The 22,565-nt window shown below is 35.5% G+C and overlaps 1 protein-coding gene across 3 annotated transcripts in view; it reads right to left on the bottom strand.

The window, feature by feature from the left end:
* CTNNA2 (catenin alpha 2) overlaps window positions 1-22,565 on the bottom strand; it is a gene marked incomplete at both ends in the record, with an annotated part of 407,127 nt that overhangs the window by 6,568 nt on the left and 377,994 nt on the right. Inside the window, 2 exons of one of the 3 annotated variants that reach the window (XM_084262814.1) lie at window positions 8,849-8,992; window positions 21,329-21,463. The exons of 1 other annotated variant lie outside the window; for it this stretch is intronic. In XM_084262814.1, the coding sequence (XP_084118940.1) occupies window positions 8,849-8,992; window positions 21,329-21,463 (279 nt within the window). The remainder of the gene's footprint in view (window positions 1-8,848; window positions 8,993-21,328; window positions 21,464-22,565) is intronic. One more of the 3 variants, XM_084262815.1, reaches the window with a different exon arrangement.

The raw sequence follows: 22,565 nt of genomic DNA, 5'->3' as shown, positions 1-22,565 counted from the left end.
TACTTAATATGAAACAAGAAGTAATACGTAGATATAATCTTAAAATACGATTCAGCACTGGGTATCACTAAAATTGAGGACTGTGTGTTATACTTCATTCACTAAATGAAGAGGTTTGAAGAGGTAGTCTGGTTATGATAAAATAAGAATACTAACCCTGTGAAGTTAAGGAATAGCACCTAAAAGCCCTCAAATATATCCAGCAGGCTTGCAAAAAAAAAAAATAGGTTGGGATTTTTTGGGTTTTTTTGGTAGCAATATACAAAGACTGTATCACTACATCACTGAAACACCAGGAGCTCTGTCTAACTTTCATTTCTTGATCAGCACCAAAATAGCAAGCTATGCAGTAAGTCAGAAATGCTCAGCTAACAGAGATTGTACTTAAATTTCATAGTGGGCATCAGAAAGCTTACAAATATTACTATTTTTTTGAGGAAAAAAATATCTTTTTGTCTTCCCGAGAGACTGAAACATGGGCTTCAATGACATGAACATTCGCCCATTTACTTTGCTTTCTACTCTCTTCTCCCCTCATCAACAGCTACAAGTGGATGGGTCTTTAACAAGAACTGCAAAAATCCTCACTATAGTCTAAAGGATACTGAAACCAGACGGGTTTGTCCCAAGAGCATAGTACACCACTAGAGATATTAGACATCTCAAACTCTGTTGTTCTGCCAGCCCTAATAAGTTATGTATGGATTGAAATTGCTTACTGGTCATCTAGAGACATAGTGAAGCATCCAATTATATACATCCTGCTGACGGGACCAGTTCTGATCAACATATTGGTACCCATCAAGACTATTAGTTGTGGAAATGCAGATGCTTTATGAGGCTGGAGTTTGATGATCACAGCTTAGGGATGAGATAGCATGAGTTTTAGGCAGGACTCAGAGACTTATTTTCTTTACGTTATTCTATCTAGTTTTACATATGATTTGTTGTATTTGTGGAAATCACTAAATGTCCTTCTGATTTAGGCACATTGTCAGTATTTGTCCTTCTAATGAGCTAGCATGAAAGCTCATATTTTAACAACTGAAGTGGTGAAATGAAAAGTAAGACAATTGGAAACAACTAAAAGTTAACATCTAATTCTTTTTGTGAAACATAATTATTAATAACTTGCCTCAGCCTGGCAGGTCACAAAGATGAAAAAAATATTTTGGAATTTTTGAAATATATTAAAGGTTTCCTATTCATCAATTGTATTTCAGACAATAAATTACTTATCCGATTGGCATTATTGCTATAACATAATATTTACAATTATTCTTCTAGATTCTAAACATAATGTAGGTTATTTCCTCACTTTCCCCACTTCATTATCCGCAACAAAGATGAAATTCAAACTATACTTCACAAGATAGGCAAACTCAAACTATAACTAAGATTTTTTTCATGTTGCCAGGAGGCTTACTGAAGAAAATTAGAGTAAGAAGTCTGTCAAAGTTCACTATAAGTCCCAATAAAAAAGAATCATTAATCAAAACTTTATGTAAATAGTCTGTGCATTGCCAGGACTGTATACACCACAGATTTATGCTTGAAGTCTATACAATATACAGCATTGTCTCAACCCAATGTCACAGAGAGAAAAGCAGAGGGCTCTTTCAAAAGCATCTCAGTACAAACTTCCACTTTCAGAGCCAGCTGTGGTTAAATCTGAAAGAGGAAATATAGGATATCTAATTAACTTTGGTCTCCCTCCTCCTGACTCAAGTTCTGAGTTTTATGTAATTTAAAGATAGTTAATTTTTTTTAAAAGCCCAAAGTAATCTAGTGAGCTTTCAAATCAGGTTTTGGAAGCAAAACTTTTGTTCTTCATCTGTAGAACTGGTATAACAAGAAGAAAACATGTATGTCTTACAGTCTTACCTGAAAGAAGTCCAAATCATGTCTGGTTGGCTGGAGATTGTACTCTCAGTGACAAAATGTATGAGAGTTTGGATTTTAAAAAAAAAATCAATAAATCATAGAAACACTATATTATTTATAGAAGAATATGTTATGTCCTGCCATTCCTCCTGATTTTGTCACAATGCAAACAAAGAGACCCATAGATTCACAGAATATACTGAGCTGGAAGGGACCCATAAGGATCATCAAGTCCAACTCCTGACTCCAGCCAAGTCAGAGCATGGGACTGAGTGTATCATCCAGATGCTTCTTGACCTCAGTCCAGCTCGGTGCTGTCATCACTTCCCTGGGGAGCCTGTTCCAGTAGCAGAAAAGCAGCACAATTCAGGATTTCAGACTGTAATGCTGAGAAATGTGTTTTCCCAACTTCTTTTTTCATTTGTAAAAGTGTCAGAATGGTATCTGCTTATGAGTTATCTTCATGTCCTCGACTTTGAGGATCTGTCACATTTTGAGGGAAATTTGCTCCTTTAGCTAGCTACATATCTCTAAAGTTATGCTTGTCCAGGTCATCACAGAGACACTTTGAAGATAGCTCTCTACAGGCAGAGCTGGCTTTTCTCAGGAAAAAGCTTGGAAATAATGCATCAGAGTCAAAATGAATAAAACTAAATCCTCCTGTAGAATGGAAAATAGTACCAGGACAATTGTTCCTTGCTCCCTAATATTTGCCTGCTGTTGTTCATGTATATTTTATGTCTCATACAACCAGATCAAGGGTTTTCTCATTCAAGATATTGGTCACTTCTGAGGTGCTGAAAGGCTTTTACTGCCCTGGAGTTGAGGTTGTTGCTCAGTGAAAATATTCCTTTTCCTGTTTCATTCCTTGAGTACTTTCCAGAACTTCACAACAATATACAGTGAAATAAAGAAACAAAATTGAATCTCCACAGTAGTCTTCAAGAGAGAGCCCCATTTCAGCTTTTTATAAAACTCCCAGCACTGACAGAGCTAACTTCATAATATATAGAAAATAATTTGCAAAGGAAATTCTAACATTTTATTCCAAATACATTATTCACAGTTAACTGTTCTATTTGTTTGACCAATGCAATCAAAGATTAAATAAGATTCAGTTCCTTCCTAGGTTTTTTTCCCCTGGTCAATTACTGAATACACAACTTGTGAATACATTTGGAAGTGACATTTTCAACTTTAGCTAAACCTAAATGTTCTAAAAAAGAGCAAAACAGGTAAGAGTTACTGAAGATTGCAAACAAATGAAACCAGAACAAACCAGAACCAATTGTAAAGGCTGTTGCAGTTCACAAGGAAAGAACAAGCAAAGATGACAGCAAATTAAGAATAAATTGGAATGAGTAAAATCTTGCTGTGAATTGTAAAGGCTTGTTTATGACTTATATTTTATTATGCAAATATTCATCTTGTCCAATACCTTGTTTGAAACAAACTGAATTAAATGAAGTTGCTCAGGAATTTGCTCAAATTCAGAGTATGACCCAGGATGGATAGACTCCCACATCTATGGAACAGAGGTCTCCACCCTGCACTTCAATTTCATGATTCTTGAGGTAAACTGTTTTTTTCCTTATACCTAATTGCTATTTTCAGTGTTGAAAGTTGTGGATTTTGCCCATTTCCCTTTCCCTATGCACCTCAGAAATGTCTGTATGTGGTTCCTCCAGATCCTCCTGTTAGGTAGTTGTAAACAATATCTCCCTTAGCCTCTCTTGTAATACAGGTAAAATGTGTCTAAAAGGGCAGTGGAGATGATTTTTGGTGATATAATTTTCACTGTTTCAAGAGTGTCTTACCCAAAGGGAAAAACTGCGTAACAGTAGATGGGAGGAAAAAAATATTTAATAACTCAATCAAATTGAATAGGTCCTGTACTACTTTCTTCAGAAAACATACGTGTTAGGAAATCCTAATTTTCCTTTGTGATCCAATGCTACAGACAGCATTTTCCCTGAACTACAAATGCAAGAGTACTTACAGCTGCAATGACTCACATAACCCAAATGGTTTCTGTGCTTTACACCTCAGGACAATCTTCCCTACACAGAAGCAAATTAATTCAACCACATCTCCAAATCTTCCTTCTAATCCAGAATTTATGTAAAGGAGATGAAGGTATAAACTCAGGTGTTATTTAAAAGAATAGTGAAATGAAAAAGTATTTGCTTTTACCTGATATTCTCCATTAGTCACAATTATCTATAGACTTGTCTGCCCTTACTTGGCATCAGAAAAATTGTGACTGAATGTCTCTTAGTGAGGATCCAAGAACTATTCATACCTGGTGGCATGAGAAGTCCCAGAAGCATTTTTTCAGATGACTGTAATTAAACAATTTCTGAAGGAATGCAGGCAAGAAAAATAGGGCTGTTCATAAAAATCACTGAGACAATATGTTCAGTGACCTAGGAAAGCTTTTCAGAATTTCCATTTCTTCTATAAATGAAGTCTTATCCTGCACCTAATTCCAGGTGTTCTACTAAGGCATCCCAGGTTCCTTCTGTAGTTGATGAAGAAGACCAGGAACCATGGAGCACTTGAGATCTTTCACAAGTTCAGTTTCTATGAAGATGGGCCAGAGTACCCCACCTTTTTCATATTTAGAGACCCTAAATTGTACATAAAATCCTAATGACAGTACAGTGAATCTGTGCAGAGATGCTCAACACCTGCAAAAAAAAAGTCCTTGTATTTGACTCAGTAGTCCGAGAATTCAAACAAACTTCATGAATATTTTTGAGATACTACAAAGTATTTCAATCTCTCCAACCTGCAGAAATTAATGAGATTTGGGCCCCAAGAGAGCTATGTTATACAGATAAATGTTTCTTGCAAAAAATTTTAAACATTTCAGTTAGGCAGTTTCCTTTCTCCAGCAGTTCACAGAAAGTTTACATCGCTTACATATGAATATCTGCCATCAAAACACACCCCAAGGCTAAACCCCCTGACTCTGTGCTTGCCTGAATACATGGTCTAATTCATCTGCTCATCCCTCTGTCATTTTTTTTAGAATGTTACTAATCTAACTACTTGTCAGCATCTACTTGAAACAACAATATCTGCTCTCTAGAAATGGCTATTGACCTCCACTAATTACAAAGGAAGCCTGGAGTGAACATCTCAGATACAGATGTTTACACTTGGCTGGATGAATCACCCTCTGCATAACAATGGAGATAATAGTCAAAAGCTCTTAATTCAAATAAAATCTTTCTGAATAATGAGTTACTCAGTTTTCATTGCACCACAGATCGACCTACTCTCATCTTTTTGCACATCTTGAGTGGAATGGCCTCCCCTTATTACTGCAAGATTTCTTTCCAACTCTATCATTATCAAAGAGTACTGCTTAACTACAGTGAACTTTTTGTCCTATTTTTATTTTTTATTGATTAAGCATCCAGAAAAGCTGGTCTTGAAAATTATCTGAGTCTCAGATAGTGACCTAGTGTTTGAAACTCATCATGATTCTATAGATCTTTTCTGCCTTGAGTGTGGCTCAGTATTCTCATTAACAGAAGGGAAACAATGACAATATTTGCTTCTGTTTTCACTTTTACAAGGGTACACCATCATGTTTGCTTTGAGATACTCAGATGGGATTGATAAAAATCTAAAGGATTATGGTTTAATATCATTAAGATGAAACTGCCTGAGAAAACGAAAAGTCCAGGGTATAAAGGTAGTCCTAGTTTCCTCTAACCACTATAACTCAGTCCAAATGGTTATTGAGCGTTTTTGTTGACAATTCAAATGAGCTGAGGTTGAAGTCTAAAAGGATTTCAATTTAAATCAACACAAACAGTCCTCTAGAATACTCTGCACAATGCTCTGCACTATCATTGCGAATTATTTTGATTAAACAAGACTAAATCAAAAGTAATTCATTTTGAGTCAGTGGTGTTATACTAGCCTAAAACTGCAGTAAGAGAGGGCAGGGTGATGAGCATCTATCTGTCAGCTGACATGGTTTGTGAACAGATGGTGCATTTCACAGCTCTCCCTCATTTCTCATATAGAAAAAGAAGGTAAGAACCAACCCACAAAGTTTTAATTCAACTTGTAAGAGAAATCAGCCTGGCAAATACAGAAAATATAGGAATTTTATGTAGCTATCTTAATCACGTGGAAAAAAAAGTCAATTCCTATATATGACCTTACATCAGTAAAGTATTGCCCACACCTAGCCAGCATGACTGAGGAACAAATCTGTAATTTAAATGCTGACCTGCTTCAATATATAGGTATAAATATACTAGTTACTGGTTTGGTTTCAAGTCAGCAATACACAATGTGCTTTCAAACATAAAACAATAGAATTTTTAAGAATGCCTTACCATAAAGTAACTTTCAGTTTGCAAAAAACTAATAAAGATTTAGCTAATTTAAGTTAGCATATATTGGAACAAGTTACTCAGATGTTTGCTTTCCAAACTTCTCATATTACACATTAAATAAAATCAGCTGAAATGTAGGCCTTATTATATCTCACTTTAAATTATGTACATGTAAATAATATATAGTGAAAAGATACATTGTAACCAACTGAATAAACATTCAAGCCAAAGCTGTAAAATAAAGGAATCTGCATTTTTGACATTTATTTTTTTAGATCTTATTTTTAATCACAGCAGCCAGTGAAAAAAAATATCAGCGGAATTAGCTTAATAAATGTAAAATTAGGCAATTTATCCTCCCGGTGTTAGGTTATTCATGCAAACCTAAGGTTGCATGGACAAAAATCTATTAGCTCTGGCACAGGCAGATTCCAGGTGAATTATCATAACAGTTTATGTCATTTTGAATATCATTCCCTCTACAATCTCCCCCCTATACATACGTAAGTCAACTGCTAATTTGCTCTTTTCACAAGATGAATTTAAAAAGCAAATTTCTCTGGATTTATAGTAATCCACTGACATCTCTGTTCTGTGATATCCCCTCAGTGCTGATCAGTATCTCTAATTCACCTTAATTACTAAACGACATCTACTCTGATTTCCTGTTCCTAATCCTTCTATCACTTTTAAAAAGAATTTTCTTCTTTATGCCATGAAAACTTATTTGTACCATTGCAGTGTGAATAGAGGCACTGTGCAGTTGGTCCTTATATCTTACCTACTATGCGCAAAAAAATAAGTCTCCTGCATTATGCAAGAATAATTATGTGGAAAAACAATTTTGTAAACTCATCAACAAAGGATGTGTTTAGGTTCTAAATTAATTTTTTACCTCAAAGCATTTGCCTCTGAAAAGAACCTGAAACCATCTTTAACAACAGCAGTTCCTATAAAGTTTTCCCAATGAAAGACTAGAGATTTTGTTTCCTACTTTAAAGATCAAAGTTTGCTAGGGAAGCTAAATTTGCTGGACAAGTTCTTGGCTCTGCAAAGGATGATTTGGGACTTCACTGTTTGGTTCAGTAAAGGAATAAGCAGTAGTAATAAAACTCCTTGCACACATTGTTCAAAGCTAGAAAAGCTAACACCTGTCAGGGAGCCAATTTTTATACTCTGTTCTTATATTTCTCTCTGACAGCAAGGGAAACAGTCATTAGTGAAAGTTTTGGTAGTTTTGTAAACAAGACTTTCATCCTGCCAGAATTTCATTCAGATCTCCTATGCATTGATACAAAGAGCATCACTGAGTCATCAGGGAGGAATACCTATCCATCACTACTGACCAATCCCCAATACATGCCAGTAACCAGAAGATGGAAGGCTCTGCATCCTATACCCAATTCCTCAAAGCCACCTAGTCACCTGAAAATAGAAGTGATTCATCAATCAGACCATGGACCACCTCTGCTGAAAAGGCTGTGATTGCACTCTCTTTGCCTTTGATTTATAGGGTATGCATTGCTGCCTTTTAGTACCTTTCACTGAGATATGACAAGACCCCACACAGAGCTGGTAGAGAGCTTTCAATGAACAAGAACAGCGAGATTTGCGGTATCCCTAGGGGTCAAAATCTTCATATGATCCTTCTTCCGCGCTTTAGCATGAGAGTTCTGACATCCTGACAGTTTTAATAGATACCCAAGAGGCAGAACACAAAAGGAAGATCTTCGTAGTTCATCTTGTCTTTTTTAAAATGCTGAAGGATATTAAAACAGTGAAGGAGTAATACTTGGGGCCAAGGGAAAGAGGTAACATGACAGTGCTTTAAAGTAAAATGGTAATGTATAGGTAGTGACACAAGAAAAACATAAAGAAATTCAGTTAGCAATATCCCTGCCCATCTCAAGATCTTATCACAGAAAAAAAATAAAATGCTTTGATTTATAATTTCAAAGGTTAAATATCAGTTACATTTCCTGGGATTTAATTTCCTGCTTAATTTCACATCTTCCACAATTTACTTTTGAATTCTATATAAGTTATAAAATAGGTCTTATAATTGGCCTACTGTCAATACATAGTTTCATAAACATTCTGGATAAAGCAGATAAAACCAGTAACAAAGAATATAGAAAATTAAAATCCTATCCTGTGTAAATAAGCATTGTCTGCAGTTAACAATGATAAATAAATAAATAACACCATCTATCTTTAATCTGAAGAACTTTAAAGATAATGATGGTCCAACTACTGTAATTAAATTAATGGTAGTTTAGCAATTGAGTTCAAGGGAACCAGAGTCTGCCTTTTCCCAATGCAAAATAATTACTGAAGGATCAGTTTAACCACCAGCAAATGGACCACCTCTGCAAAGAAACATGATCACTGCTTTATAGATGACATTAACTCTAGGATTTACAACGGGAAGGAAATTATATTTTTCACTGATGACTAAAAGAAACACATACAATTCATTCTGTGAGCCCTAGGGTTAATTTAAAAAGAAGAAAGCTAACAAAAAAATTCTCCCGTTGCCATGTCTTTTCCCTCCACCCCCAGATCTATAGATAAAGATATAGATGAGACAGGTCGTTACTCACCGTCGAGGAGTCACTGCTTCCGGTCTCAAGTGTAGCTCCCTCAGCACAGGTGGGTGGGTGGGTAGAAAGTTGACTAGCCCTGCCCCCATCTATGACATCACACTCTACCTCATAAAAGGTAGTGAAAGTGCTCTGAACTCCAGTCTGATTTCCGAGAGATACAGAAAAGAGATAGTGAGAGAGAGAGCAAGAGAAATATTGTGCCGTAGCGTAGAGGTGAAGAGAGAGGAAAACGTGTGCTGAAGGAGCTATGCTTGGTCAAGGAAACAGGGACTCTTCCACGATGAGTAACCCCGCTGTCTGGTGGTTCCTCTCACTTGCTCCCATAGCACAGGTTAAGCATGCAAGCCCTACAAGGTTTGCTGATTGGGAAAGGGGATAAATTTTGGCACGTTTTCATGAAAACCAGAAAGGACAGAAAGCTCTGTCCCTGGTAAAAACTGACATCAGATTGTGCATAAATTTGATAGACTGCCAAGTAGCATTATTTTGTGTATGGTTTTGAATAGCCAAACAACATGAGAATATAAACACTGATGAAAGCAGCTGAAATTCCAGTGTCTACAACTGGAATTACACTTGTCTTCACCAGTGATAAATAAGCATCACACAATCCAGACCTCTGGGCTGCCCCTTGAATAGTGTAAGCAAGAGGGTAGGTCACCTGTACTACTATGTGAAGGAGGTCAGGAAAGGAGCACATTTTTTTTTTTCACATTGAAAATGAGAAATGACAAACTGTGCTGAAAGAACAAGTGAGGGAAATATAAAAATTCTGGGCATACATTTATTTACAGAGCACACTTTAAAGTTCCAGAAAATATCAACAAAATTGCAAAGAGGTGATACTTTTAAAGACCATACATTTTTAGACAATGACAACCTTATGGGCTGAAGCTCATATTTTTTCAAAAAAACTTCCCAAGAAAAGAAACTGGAGGGCTTAAAATGGGATATTCATTCTATGTTACTGTAAATGGAATTTTTATAATCTAAATTCTGGAAAAAAACAGGTTCAAGAGTAAACATAATTATCCACTAGGATTTTCTTAATAACCTAGCTGTACACTAAAAATGAAAAAAAAAAATAGCATATGCTGCTAAACCTATCTCCATTAAATAAAAATGCCCAGTGCTAGTAAAGAGTGCTAGCATAAGATCCTGCCTTGTGGAAGAGGTAAAAAATGAATGCTTTTTAAATCTCTTTTAAGAGTATGTATTTTAAGCACACATAGTTAATATTGAATTTTTCCCTTAGGCTTTTTATTGCTACAAGGATCATGTAAATTGTAATCTAATCATGATTATTCCTCCAGTCTGAGTAAATGATTAACGTGTTTGTGTCTGCTTTGTTTGTGTGCTCTTCGTTTTTCTCTCCTATTGAAAAAAGAGGGGCTATGACTCATGTCTAGTACCAGTCACTTCACCTAACAACAAAAGTCAAGTATTTTTGTTCTTAACCTTCAAAACTTTATCATAATGTAATCCTGCAGTCTCTGCAGATGCTACTTTAAGCCAGTATATTTGTGAATTTAAAAGTCAATACAAATTGGCTGGTCCAGTTGACTAAATGAAGAGCTATTGTGACTTAGAGTTAATATATAACATCAGGAACACAATGCAAAACTAGGCTGCATCTGAATAATGCAAAGTGAAAATAGTGCTGTGAATTTCAATTCATAATTGAATTACATATATATCTCTCTGATTTCTCATTACATCACCTTGACTTCAAGCTATTTGCATGTATGAAGAGGAAAACCACCTCTGAAACCCTATTTTGCATGTACTCCTTATTAGCATGTTTGTCTACTAGTCTGCCAAAAAGAAAAGAAAAATTGAACTTTTAAAAGCTTTTATGATAAAAAGTACCAAGTAGAATTCAGTTAACTCATAACTTAGGTAACTATGACTTGACTATTGCACCACAGTTGTTTTTGCCAAATAAAGTAGGAATATATTTCAAACTCCTGTGACTACCAGACCTTATGAAGCCTAAGCACGCTCGCTCATTCTGATAAAGAGAAGGATGTTCAGAAGATATATACTTAAATATGAGAAATATTATATTTGTAGTATCAGTTCTAAGAACTTCTAAAAAGAAATAAATTGTCTTTTATTGGAATAGAAACATATGGAAGTAGCACAATTGAATTCTGGAAGACTGAGCAAAGCCAAGAATATTCTCCAGTAGCGTCACAAGATGAGAAATATGGAAAAATATGGTAGATCCCATCATGATAACATGATATAAACAGCTCAATTGACTAGGTAGCAGATAGTAACTCAGATGGTATTTTGGGGCTACTACGGCTCCAAATGAAATCTTGTTTTGACCTTGCTTAATATAATATGTGTAGTTGAAAAAGAGAAAATTAAGGGAAGAGCAGAAAAGATAAGACTGATTTTTTAACGTACACTAGAACACATTACTCACCGAAACAGTGAACAAATATACTTAACTGAAAAGACTTTCAAGTGTTCTAAGGAATACAACTAAGATTTATTAAATGATTGCATGGAAATCCAAAGAGAGAGTAAATGAAGACTTTAATACTCTAAAATATTTTATTAAGGGATGTAAGTTAAGCCTAACAGCATAAGAAAACTATGTGAACACAGATCAAATCACTATTTAATTACTTGCACTCAAGCACTGGAAATCAAGTTTTTGAAAAAGGGTTGATGTTCAGTTTGACATCAAAGATCTGTTGGCAAAACACCAAAGTGCTTACTTTCTTCAGAGATGGACAGATGATGGGGAATGGGCAGACACCACTAAGGTACAGTGGCTGCTGTCCATAAAGTTTGAATACAGCAAGTGTGGGAAAAGCTGAGGAGTACCAACCACGCAGAAACCTTATACGTACCATTGGTACGACTACACAAGTTAAAAATTGAGCTATTTTAAGAAATTGAAACAACAGCTTGAAAAGGCCATGTAAAAATGCATGCTGACACATAAAAAAGTGAGACCTTTAACATAGACACGCCTCTGACCCAAAGATGTCCCGTTGCTGTAGTGGATCAGTTTGATGGATGAATGGAAAAATCTTTTTTGTTCATTATCTGTCATAGCAAAGGAATGATGACATATGTAACATCCCATCTGAGACTGAGTAAAGCTGTGACTTCTCTAATATTTTGATGGAATGTTGAATCTGGTTGCACATTAAAAAAAAAAAAAGAAAATGCTTCTGTAGTCTTTTGAATTAGATATTGATGCTCCAATCCAGTTTTATAGTGTTCTAATTTGGTCTGTGATGAGATTTAGGACAAATTACTTTCATATCATTTCATCAAATGTTTCATATCATTTTCCAGTGATAATATTACCTACCTGGTAACCTATTTCACAAGTTATTTTGATGAGGTGTTAGTCAAAATTAGAAAGAACTGATCTGAGAAAAAGCATCTGAGATTGTCTAACAGTAAGAAGTTGGGATCGATTTTTCTGACACTTGATATTTTTTTACTTTGACTCCATACCAATGTCTTGAACACATTATACAAAACAAACCCTTTGTATTGATGCAGCTGCTTATCAGTTATGTAAGATTAACATTGCAATGTGAGAACAGACATTTTTCCTTTGCTATCAGATTCAGGAATAATAACAGTAATAGTAATAATATGTTCCAAGTGTGGAAAAAATATTCAGAGGGCATAGAGATAAAGTAACTTTTAACCTTCTACACTCAGTGTGAACTCTTCCTGAAGGCCATTATGACCTCCTACATTTAATGGAAATATATTCCTATTGTGAGTTTTATTTAATACTTTGTTGTAAGCTGTTTTTTTCAGTATTTGCAATTGAATCTGCTCAGCCTGGGAAAACCTGTAATGTTTTCCCTTGAGGGCATGTCTTCTTGTCTGCAAGTGTTTCTCTGTGTGTGTTACTCATCTGCAACTCAGGTTGTCAAGAACTGTAATTAAAGTGAAAGAAAGTGATGAGTCTGAAATGAAGTTGTTGTTATTTTAATATCTACAAAAGCAACATCTGATAGTACTTTTAGAAGGGAGATTAAGCCTCACCATTATCCAAATCAGGAAGTTAAATAATTGCAAAAGCTAAAAGATGTACTTCTGTATAAGAAATACCATCCAAAATCTCCTATTGTGTGCTAAATCTGTTATTATGTAAATTTAGTTCTCCATAATTCCACGCACAAGAAACAAGCCTAATTTTTATTTAAAACCTCAGGATATATCTGAGAATGCCCCAGGGGAAAGGAATTCTTATCTAAAACAAAATGGTGAAGCTTGGTCCTAAACCACCTCTTCTAATGGCAGCATGACAGGAAAAGGAGTGAACCTGATATAGCACTGATGTCCTCCCTTTCTTTACTGCAATTTTTATAGGAATAGTCCTCTAGGACCATATGTTAGTAGGGTGTGTTAGAATAGTCTCCAGGCCTTGTTAATTAATGCAGGGCTGGTACAGTTTGTGTATCAGAAAGCCTCCCATCTCATTGAGTATGACCTGGAATAGGGAAAGATGCTGGACTGAAGCCATAACTGCTGTAGCAAGCAAGCTTTGGATTTTAGAGTGGTTATTATTTTTAAAACAAAGGCAATATGTAATGAAGCATATAGATTGATATTTCCTTAGATTCTTTAATCTTTTTCTATGATCACATTTGTTTCAAGCCTCAATCTTGAATCCATAACACTTTGCTTCGTTCTCATGGACTTAAATGGCCTAACATTTTTTGGTATCAAAAATGCTTTTCTTTGCAGAAAATTCTTCTAATGAAAAATTTCAGTAAATATAATCTTCAGAAGTTCATGAATATTTGTTACCCGATAAAGTACAAGAGCACATTCCCTGTAGCCAAAATGCTTCTTAATAATGATAAAAGTCTGACCTGTCTAAATTCTAACCTACTAAATGTAGAAATATAGATTGTGTGCATGCTTCCTGTCTCCATGAATATATTCTAATGAAGACAAGTTCAGTGTGATTTTGCTTTGCAAATGAAGTTCTAGATAACATCTTTCCATGCATGCAGGTTATATTTTTTCATATTTATGTGTGTGTTCACATATCCATTTATATATGAGATATTTTCTTAAATCCTGAAATTAGCCTTATATTGAAACATTGTAGCTTCAAAAGAACTGAGATTAATATTTTTTTTTTGCTTAATTTTTTGGTTATCTACTAAGTCATCTTCTTTCTTTACATGATGCAAACTCTACCTTAATTCAGCTGCTTTGAAGAAACTACTGTAATGCTAATAGAAATAAAAGTCTCCTGTGCTGCTCTTTATGTGGATCATACCCATGATCCCCCAGATGCCAAAAGCTTAGGATCTGTACTGTTGTCCAATCTAGCAACAAGTATCAAGGCAAAACTATATGAACTCACAGACATAGAAATAAGATCCAATGGGATCTGTCACTTGTCTGAATCAAAAGAACATACAAATGTCATTTAAAAGAGACCTCTGCAGGTCTCTTGTACAACTTTAGACTTGAAATGAGTTGATTACAAACATTAGATCTGCTCAGCTTCTGAGCTGTCTACCTGGGGCTCAAAACCCTCCATGTATATGTTGCATAAACTCGAGACCCCTGGGCCATACCACCTTTATTGTAAAGCAACAGGTAAGCTTCATCTAATGAACTAAATTATTACTACGTATTTGCAAGAGGTATTGTAAATGACTTAAAACCACTGTAGAGACATATATTTATGGGGTTTTTTCCTATTTGTTCTTGAGCAATTTCATAGACAATTAGGAATTCTTCACTGTTTTAACTTTCAGAAAACCCTAAGACAGTGTTCCAAAAAATAAATAATAAATAATGGATATATGACCATGAGGGATTTTAGCACCACTCATTTTGATTAACCTGCATAACTCACTGATGCCTTTATCCTTCAGGAGTAGTAAATTGACTCAGTGGCAGGATGACAAACTTTTTGTTACCGTATCACCAGGTAGTCCCTTCTTGGATGGTGTATTGAGGGATATAGCCTGTGCCAGCTGGAGCGGGAGACTCCTGTATTAGTCACAGATAGAAAAGCTCAAGCAATTTTTTCCACATAAAGGCTTATCAAAACCTGTATATTTATAAGTATCACATGCTTCATACAGCCATATATTTTGGAACAGCGTAGACTTACAATGGCTTTATTTCACACTGTCATATATCAGAATGTCTGCCTACAAACACATATGCAGAAGTTACTTTAAGTATATCTCCATCCCAAAAAGCACAGCTGAAACATCTCCCTGTAATTTTCATTAACTTCTTCCAAAGCAAATGATGTGAGCTAGTAGAATACACTATGTAAATCAAGGTTCCTCACTTCACCCACCTTGCCCCAGCCCTCCTGTCCTGGAAGTTGTCTTTTTACACTGGTAGCTTCAGAGCTAAAATAAAGACCTAAGTTTTTAATTTTTCTCCTTGCTTGTCCTATTCGGAGAGTAGAGATTACTTTATGGCCCTGGATTTACCTCAGTCCTTTTCCCTCACTGAGGTTCTTTGATTTCATGTTCCTATCTTGCCTTTGCTGGGGGCTTTTCTTCCCCTGGCCCTTTCAAATCTCATATTTCAAGTCCCCTGGTTTGGTTTGCTTCCTTATTATTTCCAAACTTGCCTCCCTCACCCACTACTTTAAGTGTGTCAAAGCAGAAGTCATTTCCCTCAATGCCATTCTAAACAAAAATCTTTCAATGATGCCTGTCTTGCATAATTTTCACAGCATTGATACCACATACTGTTCATATTTGCAAACTCCCTTGTTTCCATTCTAACTTTTTACTACAATCTTGTGGAAGAAACAGTGAATAAATATGGAAAGCAACTTGAAAAAATGAATCCCTGAATTAAAAAATAAAATCATAACTGTCAAATTATATTCTTAAGCGATTCAATAACTGTCTATAGTGTTCCTGGGTCCACCTTTCACTTCCTTTTACCAATTTGAGTACAGTAAATTGCGTCATATGTATTACCATAACCCAAATCCTTGTCTTGCAAGGATGTTTCCTTAGACATGGGACTACGTATCTTCTATGTGGCATGTAATTCTTTGAAGAACTGCTCTTATACTCAGCTCCAAGTAAATTTAATCACTAGCAGACAAAACACAAAATTTCTATTAGTGGTATCTATTAATCATTAAGAAGAGCTAGGTCTTATCTTGGGTGTTTTCTAGTGAAAATTTGCCAGTCCAAGCAGCCCAGCTCAGAAATATCTACAGACCCTGGTTTTTTAGACTGCTTCTGTGAACATGCTTCATGTAGAATTCTTCTATTTCTGCTATAAATCAATAGTAAAACTTATTTTGTTGCTAGCTAAATAACAGGAGTAACCTTTTTGCACTCCTGAGAATCTTGAAGAATAGGAACCCAACAGTTTTGTCAATTTGCCAAGTCTCCCTTCAGCAACCTTTCTTTTACATAGTGCTATATTTTTGTCTGATTCAGAAGGAATTAAACTACTTTATTTACTAAACTCCAAACCATATTCTTAAGCATTTTAAATGCATTTTGAATGCAAAGGTTCTCTCCAATTGCCTACTTGAAAACAAACAAACAAAAAACACGGAGAAAAAACCCAGAAAGGATTTCTGATTCGGGGAAATGAAATACCACATCAGTGGCTCTTAAGTAACTGCTTATGCACAAGCTCTTAATCTAAATTCAGTGAAAGGTGGCCTTAGTCACTTTTAATAGCAGGTGAACTTCAAATTACCTGACTTTTCTTTGAGTCTATAGAATTCCTAAGTAGCAACTTGATAGCCCACTGCTCACATGCATATCAACTTGCTTGTACAAGAGTAAGTTAGTTTAGGGTCGTTCAGCCTTAAATGAAAGAAAAGTGTGAGCTTTAAACCATTTTGGTTTACTAGATGTAAGTTCCATAGCCATAATTGATAGAGACAGAGTCTGCCAGCTCACTTGAAATAACTGCTTGATGCACACTGTTATTCTCTGATAAATAATAAGAGGCTCATTCCTTTTTAATGAGGACTAGCTATTTCAAATTACCTTACTCTTACTGCTGATCAAGAATAAACAATTATTTTGTAGTATATCCCACATCTGTTAATATTTTTATATATCCAACATCCCAGGTGTTAAAAGGAATTTTCATAATACCTTGCCCAAAGTTAATGGGGTGGCTCCAGTCCCTTTACCTTCTTCACTCCCAGCCCCCAAAGTCCTCACTTTTTAATTCACCAAGCAAGAACTCCTAGACAAAGTCACATTCTTAACTAAACGGTATTGTATCTTCAAAATGTTATAAGATTCTTTGTCTTAGTATCGTAGCTGAGCCTATTATGCTAAGATAAATGGGCCTTTGAAAATAATTGGAAATTGGACCCAGCCAAAGTATGTGTTTGGAGTGTACTTTGGCTATTGATTCAATCTTTTTGGACAGTGTTCAAAGGTACATGGCTGTTACTCTGTATGACACTGCATATCTATCTGGCTCAGGAGTTTAAGACTCTTTGGGCAAATTTTCTAATAATACAGCTGATTATATCTATAGAGTTTTAAATCCAACCTGAACACAATAGGGGGCTTCCTTGGATAAAGGATCTTCTTAGATACTATTCAATATAAACCTGCAGGAAAGACTGTAGCAAAGCCACTAACATAAACAAGAATTTTAAAAAATGCAAGCTCATAGCCTGGATGGATAGTAGGTAAATGAGCTGATCAGCTTCAGAGAAGCACTAAACAGAACAAGTGGATATTTATTCTAGAGTAAGAAATGAATATATAGATCTGTTTTATTGTAATGGCTTAGCTAACAAGAGTCAGACAGGAATAAAGCAGACCTAGACTTAGAAATCTGAATTTTTATCCAAATAACAAAAATCACAGTTGAAAACAATCCTATTGAACACAAGTAGCTATCACAAAAAGGCTCTCAATCTGCATGAGCTAAGTATATGTAAATGGCATTTACTTCGCTGAGAGTAGCATATGCTCAGCACCTCGGAGGATTCATTCCAGTACAATGGTACAACTAATTCTGGAGCAAATATACATTCCATTAAATAAACTAAGGCAAGAGACAAAGAAAATTATTCTGAAATGTGTTTAGTCAGATTTTATTAAAGGAGGTTTATTTTTAGAGGGGAACTAGAAATCGAATATTCAAATTTATAATTAAAGAACTATATATCTATCTCTTCATGGACCAAGGTCAAAGAGACTTTTAATAGGAACAAGGATATAATTTACACAGATTTAATATACTTATCAATATCTTGAATTTTTAAATTTTAATTCTTTTCTGCTTTTGTCTAAATCCCTCCTTTTTCTTTACTTTTTTCCCTATCATATTCTTCATGGTTACAAGGCTCCTCCCCGGTATCACCTGTTTTTTCCTTATTTTAATTTTCAAAACTCAATTGGAATCAGAAATTAAGAGTCCCATCCAGCAACGTAAAGGGACAAGTCAACAGACATTCTAAATTGGCATTGCTCCATTGACATCAATGAGGTTAATCTGATATATGCTAACTCTAGATCTTACTGGAGTAAGATATGGATTTTGCTATCTGCATATGGGGAATCTGATGGGAAAGATCAAAGAGCAAGCTGTGGGAAAAGGAGTGGAAGAAAGACATGGAAAAACAACAGTGGGTTCTTTACTGAAATAATGTACACTTCAGGAGCATGACATTTTCTTACTTTTTGATCTGTTTTTCTATTTGCTGAAAAGTCAAAGATGCCACAAAGAACCTCTTCATATGCTATGCTATAACCATATCAATCTATAGAGGAAAAAGCAAACAAGATCAGCTTTATGCTTATTTTCAGAGATAAACCATACTGAACTACTGAATCCTGAGAGGAAACAAAAGAAATAGAAGTTTCACCAAAAGATATATAGCACATTAAATGTTATGCACACAGTATTTCTGAAGTTGTTGCAACACATTTTTCTCTAACAGCAGTGTAAGGACTGTGGGGTGGCTTTCATCTGATTTTCGGTTTTAACTGGGTTTATGTCTCTTTCCTTTTAACATAAATATACATATGCCCACACATACATTCATAGGTATATATATGCATACATTCAATTTCATTTATAAATATTGATTAATGTTCCTAATAATGCAAAACTTCAAGCAGAGACTGTACTCCCCATAATAGTTCTGAATCATAACTCATCTTTCAGATCAATCTGAATTATATTGTGATTCTTTGTAAACACAGTAGTCAATTATAATATTGTAATAATCATTCTGGTGCTTGATCTTTACATCAAAACACTTACATATGGTGAACTCATATGAACTTCTGTAGTCATAGGTTGGGAAGCTTGAAATCTGGATTTCTACTGTACTTCTAGCATTGTACTGTATGCAAGTTGCCAAATAATGGTATTTCATTTTAATGCAAATAAAATACTGTTTATTTGTAATTGGCTATCCAAGAGGGAATGAAGAAGAAGATGGAAGCTGAAGCAGCAAGTAGACAAGCAGATGTAGATGCATACTTGTATACCAGGTCTCTGGATAGCAAAGGAGCATACAGTACCCAGCACCTTGAAGATAAACGCTATCAGGAAAACACTGTACTAGCTGTGTTGTACCAGATAATAAGACAATGCTCTCAAAAAGGGATGCACAGGAGTTCAGCTCTCTATATCACCTGTTCAGAGCAACAGCAGAAGCAGCAAGCTGGACAATGAACATTTTCTGCATGACAGTACTAATGAATCTTTGAACAGGCCCAAATAATTTCTGTGGTTGAAGCTAGTTTTTCCTTCATCTGCAACTGACTATGAAAACCCAACCAAACAGAAACACAATGGTGATGAAGCCTGGTAAGCAGCAGATGCTAACAATGCCAGACTGGAAATGATGAAGTTAAGCGATTTGGCCACTTAAATTTCACAACGGATGGTGATGTTCCAGTAACAAATAGATGCTAGAGATTCACAATGGCTTATTCAGCATCCACATACACTGAATAAAGAGACTTGAAAAAGAAACACACACAACCACAAAAGCCAAGCTGGTAGAAGCACTGATTTGGGTAATTGTTATAGATAGATGAATATGACAACTCAATGGGTATGAAAAGCTGGACCCAGATGGCAATAGGTAAGAAAAGATCATAGCATTTACTATGTAGCACAGCTGTCAGTGATACAAGGACAGATCATTACTATCAGGAAAATGGAAGAAGATCTTTTCATTGCTGTGGGAAGATCAAGGTATTAAAATTACATATGCACATAGGTCAAGAAGTGAAGACCAACTGCGGGACAGACACAGGAACAGTTAAGCAGCTCCTTTTAGAATTGCATATATGACTTTAGAATGTTTGATCCAAGAAAGCCTGGAAAATGGTGAAGACCTTCTATAGTGCTTTGCAAAAAATCAAAATGTTAAGTAGTTGAGAACATTTGCTCTGACTTCTGATATGTTTGAGGACGGCCAGTGATTTTACTGGCTAATCTTATGGATGAAATGATGGGCAGAAGTTAATTGTCCTAACAATCTTCGTACTTGATTGGGCTTAAACAATGAAAGGGTGCTTTTTTAAAATCATATTTGAAAACAATATTGTTTTAAGTATCTCAGGCCTCACAAATATTCATCATTTTGAAAACACACTCAGGTGAGTGAAACATATACGTTTACATACATACAGTCTGTATTTGACTTAGAATATAACAAAGGTGTCATGGGGCTAATACTAGGGTGATTAATTAAAAGAAAAAAAAGTAGAAAAATAATGAAAAGCAGCAATTGTTACTGCTTGGTTCTAGTAATCTCCCAGAGGCAGAGCCCAACATTAGGAGAACAAAAATAAAAAATTGCTTAAAAATGTAGAAAACTCGTCCTTTATAATATTACTGCTGCTGCACATTCCTTCCTTTACTTCTAAAAAAGATGGTATGTAATATTGTTTGTAGTGTTCATTGCAAATAACTGAAAAAACTGGACAGCAATTAGAGTATATAATCATTGTGCTTGCCAATAGCATTTGAAAACAGCACGTGCATCAAAAATTAAAATATTTTGCTGGCCTTCCAGAGTTTTTGCTAAACCTAGTGTGCATTGGAACCTGAGTGAATGAAATCCCATTAGTCATCACCATCTTAACAATATGCACTTCATACAGAGCTGGCTCCCGCACAGAGGAAGGAAATTACCAGTACTAACAAAGGAAAGAAGATTTATAATGAGCAAATATACAAAAGCTCCAAATAATTATAATATTCACAGCTTGGCAACGACTTTCTAGGCTCTGAAATTACTTTTCTTTTGGAAGAATGAAGATTTTACAAGGTTAGTATAAACAAAGGCTAATTGGAAAACCGAATTGCTCTATGCAAGTTATTGTAAGGTCTGGAATAATGGCGATAACATTTAAAAAAGCTTGCTTGTGAATCACCGTATTTTTGTTTTATACATTATTGCCATCAAAAATGCTCCCTTTCAAGTGCTACATGGGAAACATAAATGGCTAAATACAAATAGCAGCTTACCCCTGATACAATAAGTTCTCCTCCCAGGTTCTGAACTTCTGCCTTCACTTTGCTGCAGATATTGAGTTGGTGGCAGTAGAGTGCAATGCGCTGCAGATAGGCTAGCAGATCCTGTTTGCAGGCTGAGTCTGGGCACTACAGACAAAAGAAACATTTCATTAGATGTAGCTGATTGTATACAACTAGAGAGAGGTAATCAGAGGAGATAGTGATAATGTGTCTGTATTGGTTGGATCTATTTCACTTCATCTTTACATGAGAGATTTAATGAAACGTGAAAATTCACACTGTACCTTTTATTTAAGTCAAGACTTATGAATTGTCACCTGAAGATGGACTATACATTTTTGTAAAAATAAGAAACCTCTCTGTGAGGCACTAATGGAAAAAACTGAAACAATATGATTGCTATGCTTTTGGGAAAGGTTCACTTGTGATATCAGTTGGTACATACAGAAGAATCTATCGAGCAGCCAGACCAAGTTTGACCTGAAACTCCAGGTTGTCTGCTGGGTGTTCAAGTTCAGATGCAGCACAGTCTAAAATCAGTATTGAAGCCCCCTCAAAAATGTGTTAAGGTAATTTGGTCCTTCTGCACATCTAAGAAGATGGAAACTGAAGAGAAGGCTATCTATGGTCCTGTACCATTTTGGATGCATCCCAAATGTATCTCAAATGCGTTTTGATAAATTTACATGAGGTCAAATGTGGTAGATTCAGTGAACATTTTATAATCTGTCTGACTAGAAAAGGTCCCAGTACAATTTATTCATAGTCTGTGAGGCTCTTAATAGAAACTGCATCACCCCCCACAATATCAGCAGCATAATAAACAACATTCTTGTAGTTAATATTCAAAGTCTTGCCTCAAGTAAACAGACTTCAGTAATTCACTATGATGAAACATTGCTAAAAGGGTCCATTGCTAGCAGCATGACCCAAATAAATACTCTTTGAGGTTACCCAACAATGACTGACAATTTTATTTGAACATATAGCCTAGGAAACAAAGACTCCAAATATGACTTTTTAGCATTTTACAAAGTTATGTAGAATTTTTGTAAAAATACTATCAAAACACTTTGAGAAAAACACACGAGTCAACAACATCATCACCTCTGACTTGAGATGACTGCTCTAGCCCCAACAGCTAATGCTGGCAAAGAATACATTTGTAGTGAAGTAGTTGCATATACTGCTGTCTACAATCCTGAAAGCAATCACTTCGCTTTTTTCT

The sequence above is a fragment of the Gallinula chloropus genome (genome assembly GCF_964237585.1).
Source record: "Gallinula chloropus genome assembly, chromosome: 4".
In the NCBI taxonomy this organism is placed as follows: domain Eukaryota; kingdom Metazoa; phylum Chordata; class Aves; order Gruiformes; family Rallidae; genus Gallinula; species Gallinula chloropus.
This window is presented reverse-complemented; position numbering and strand designations above follow the sequence as displayed.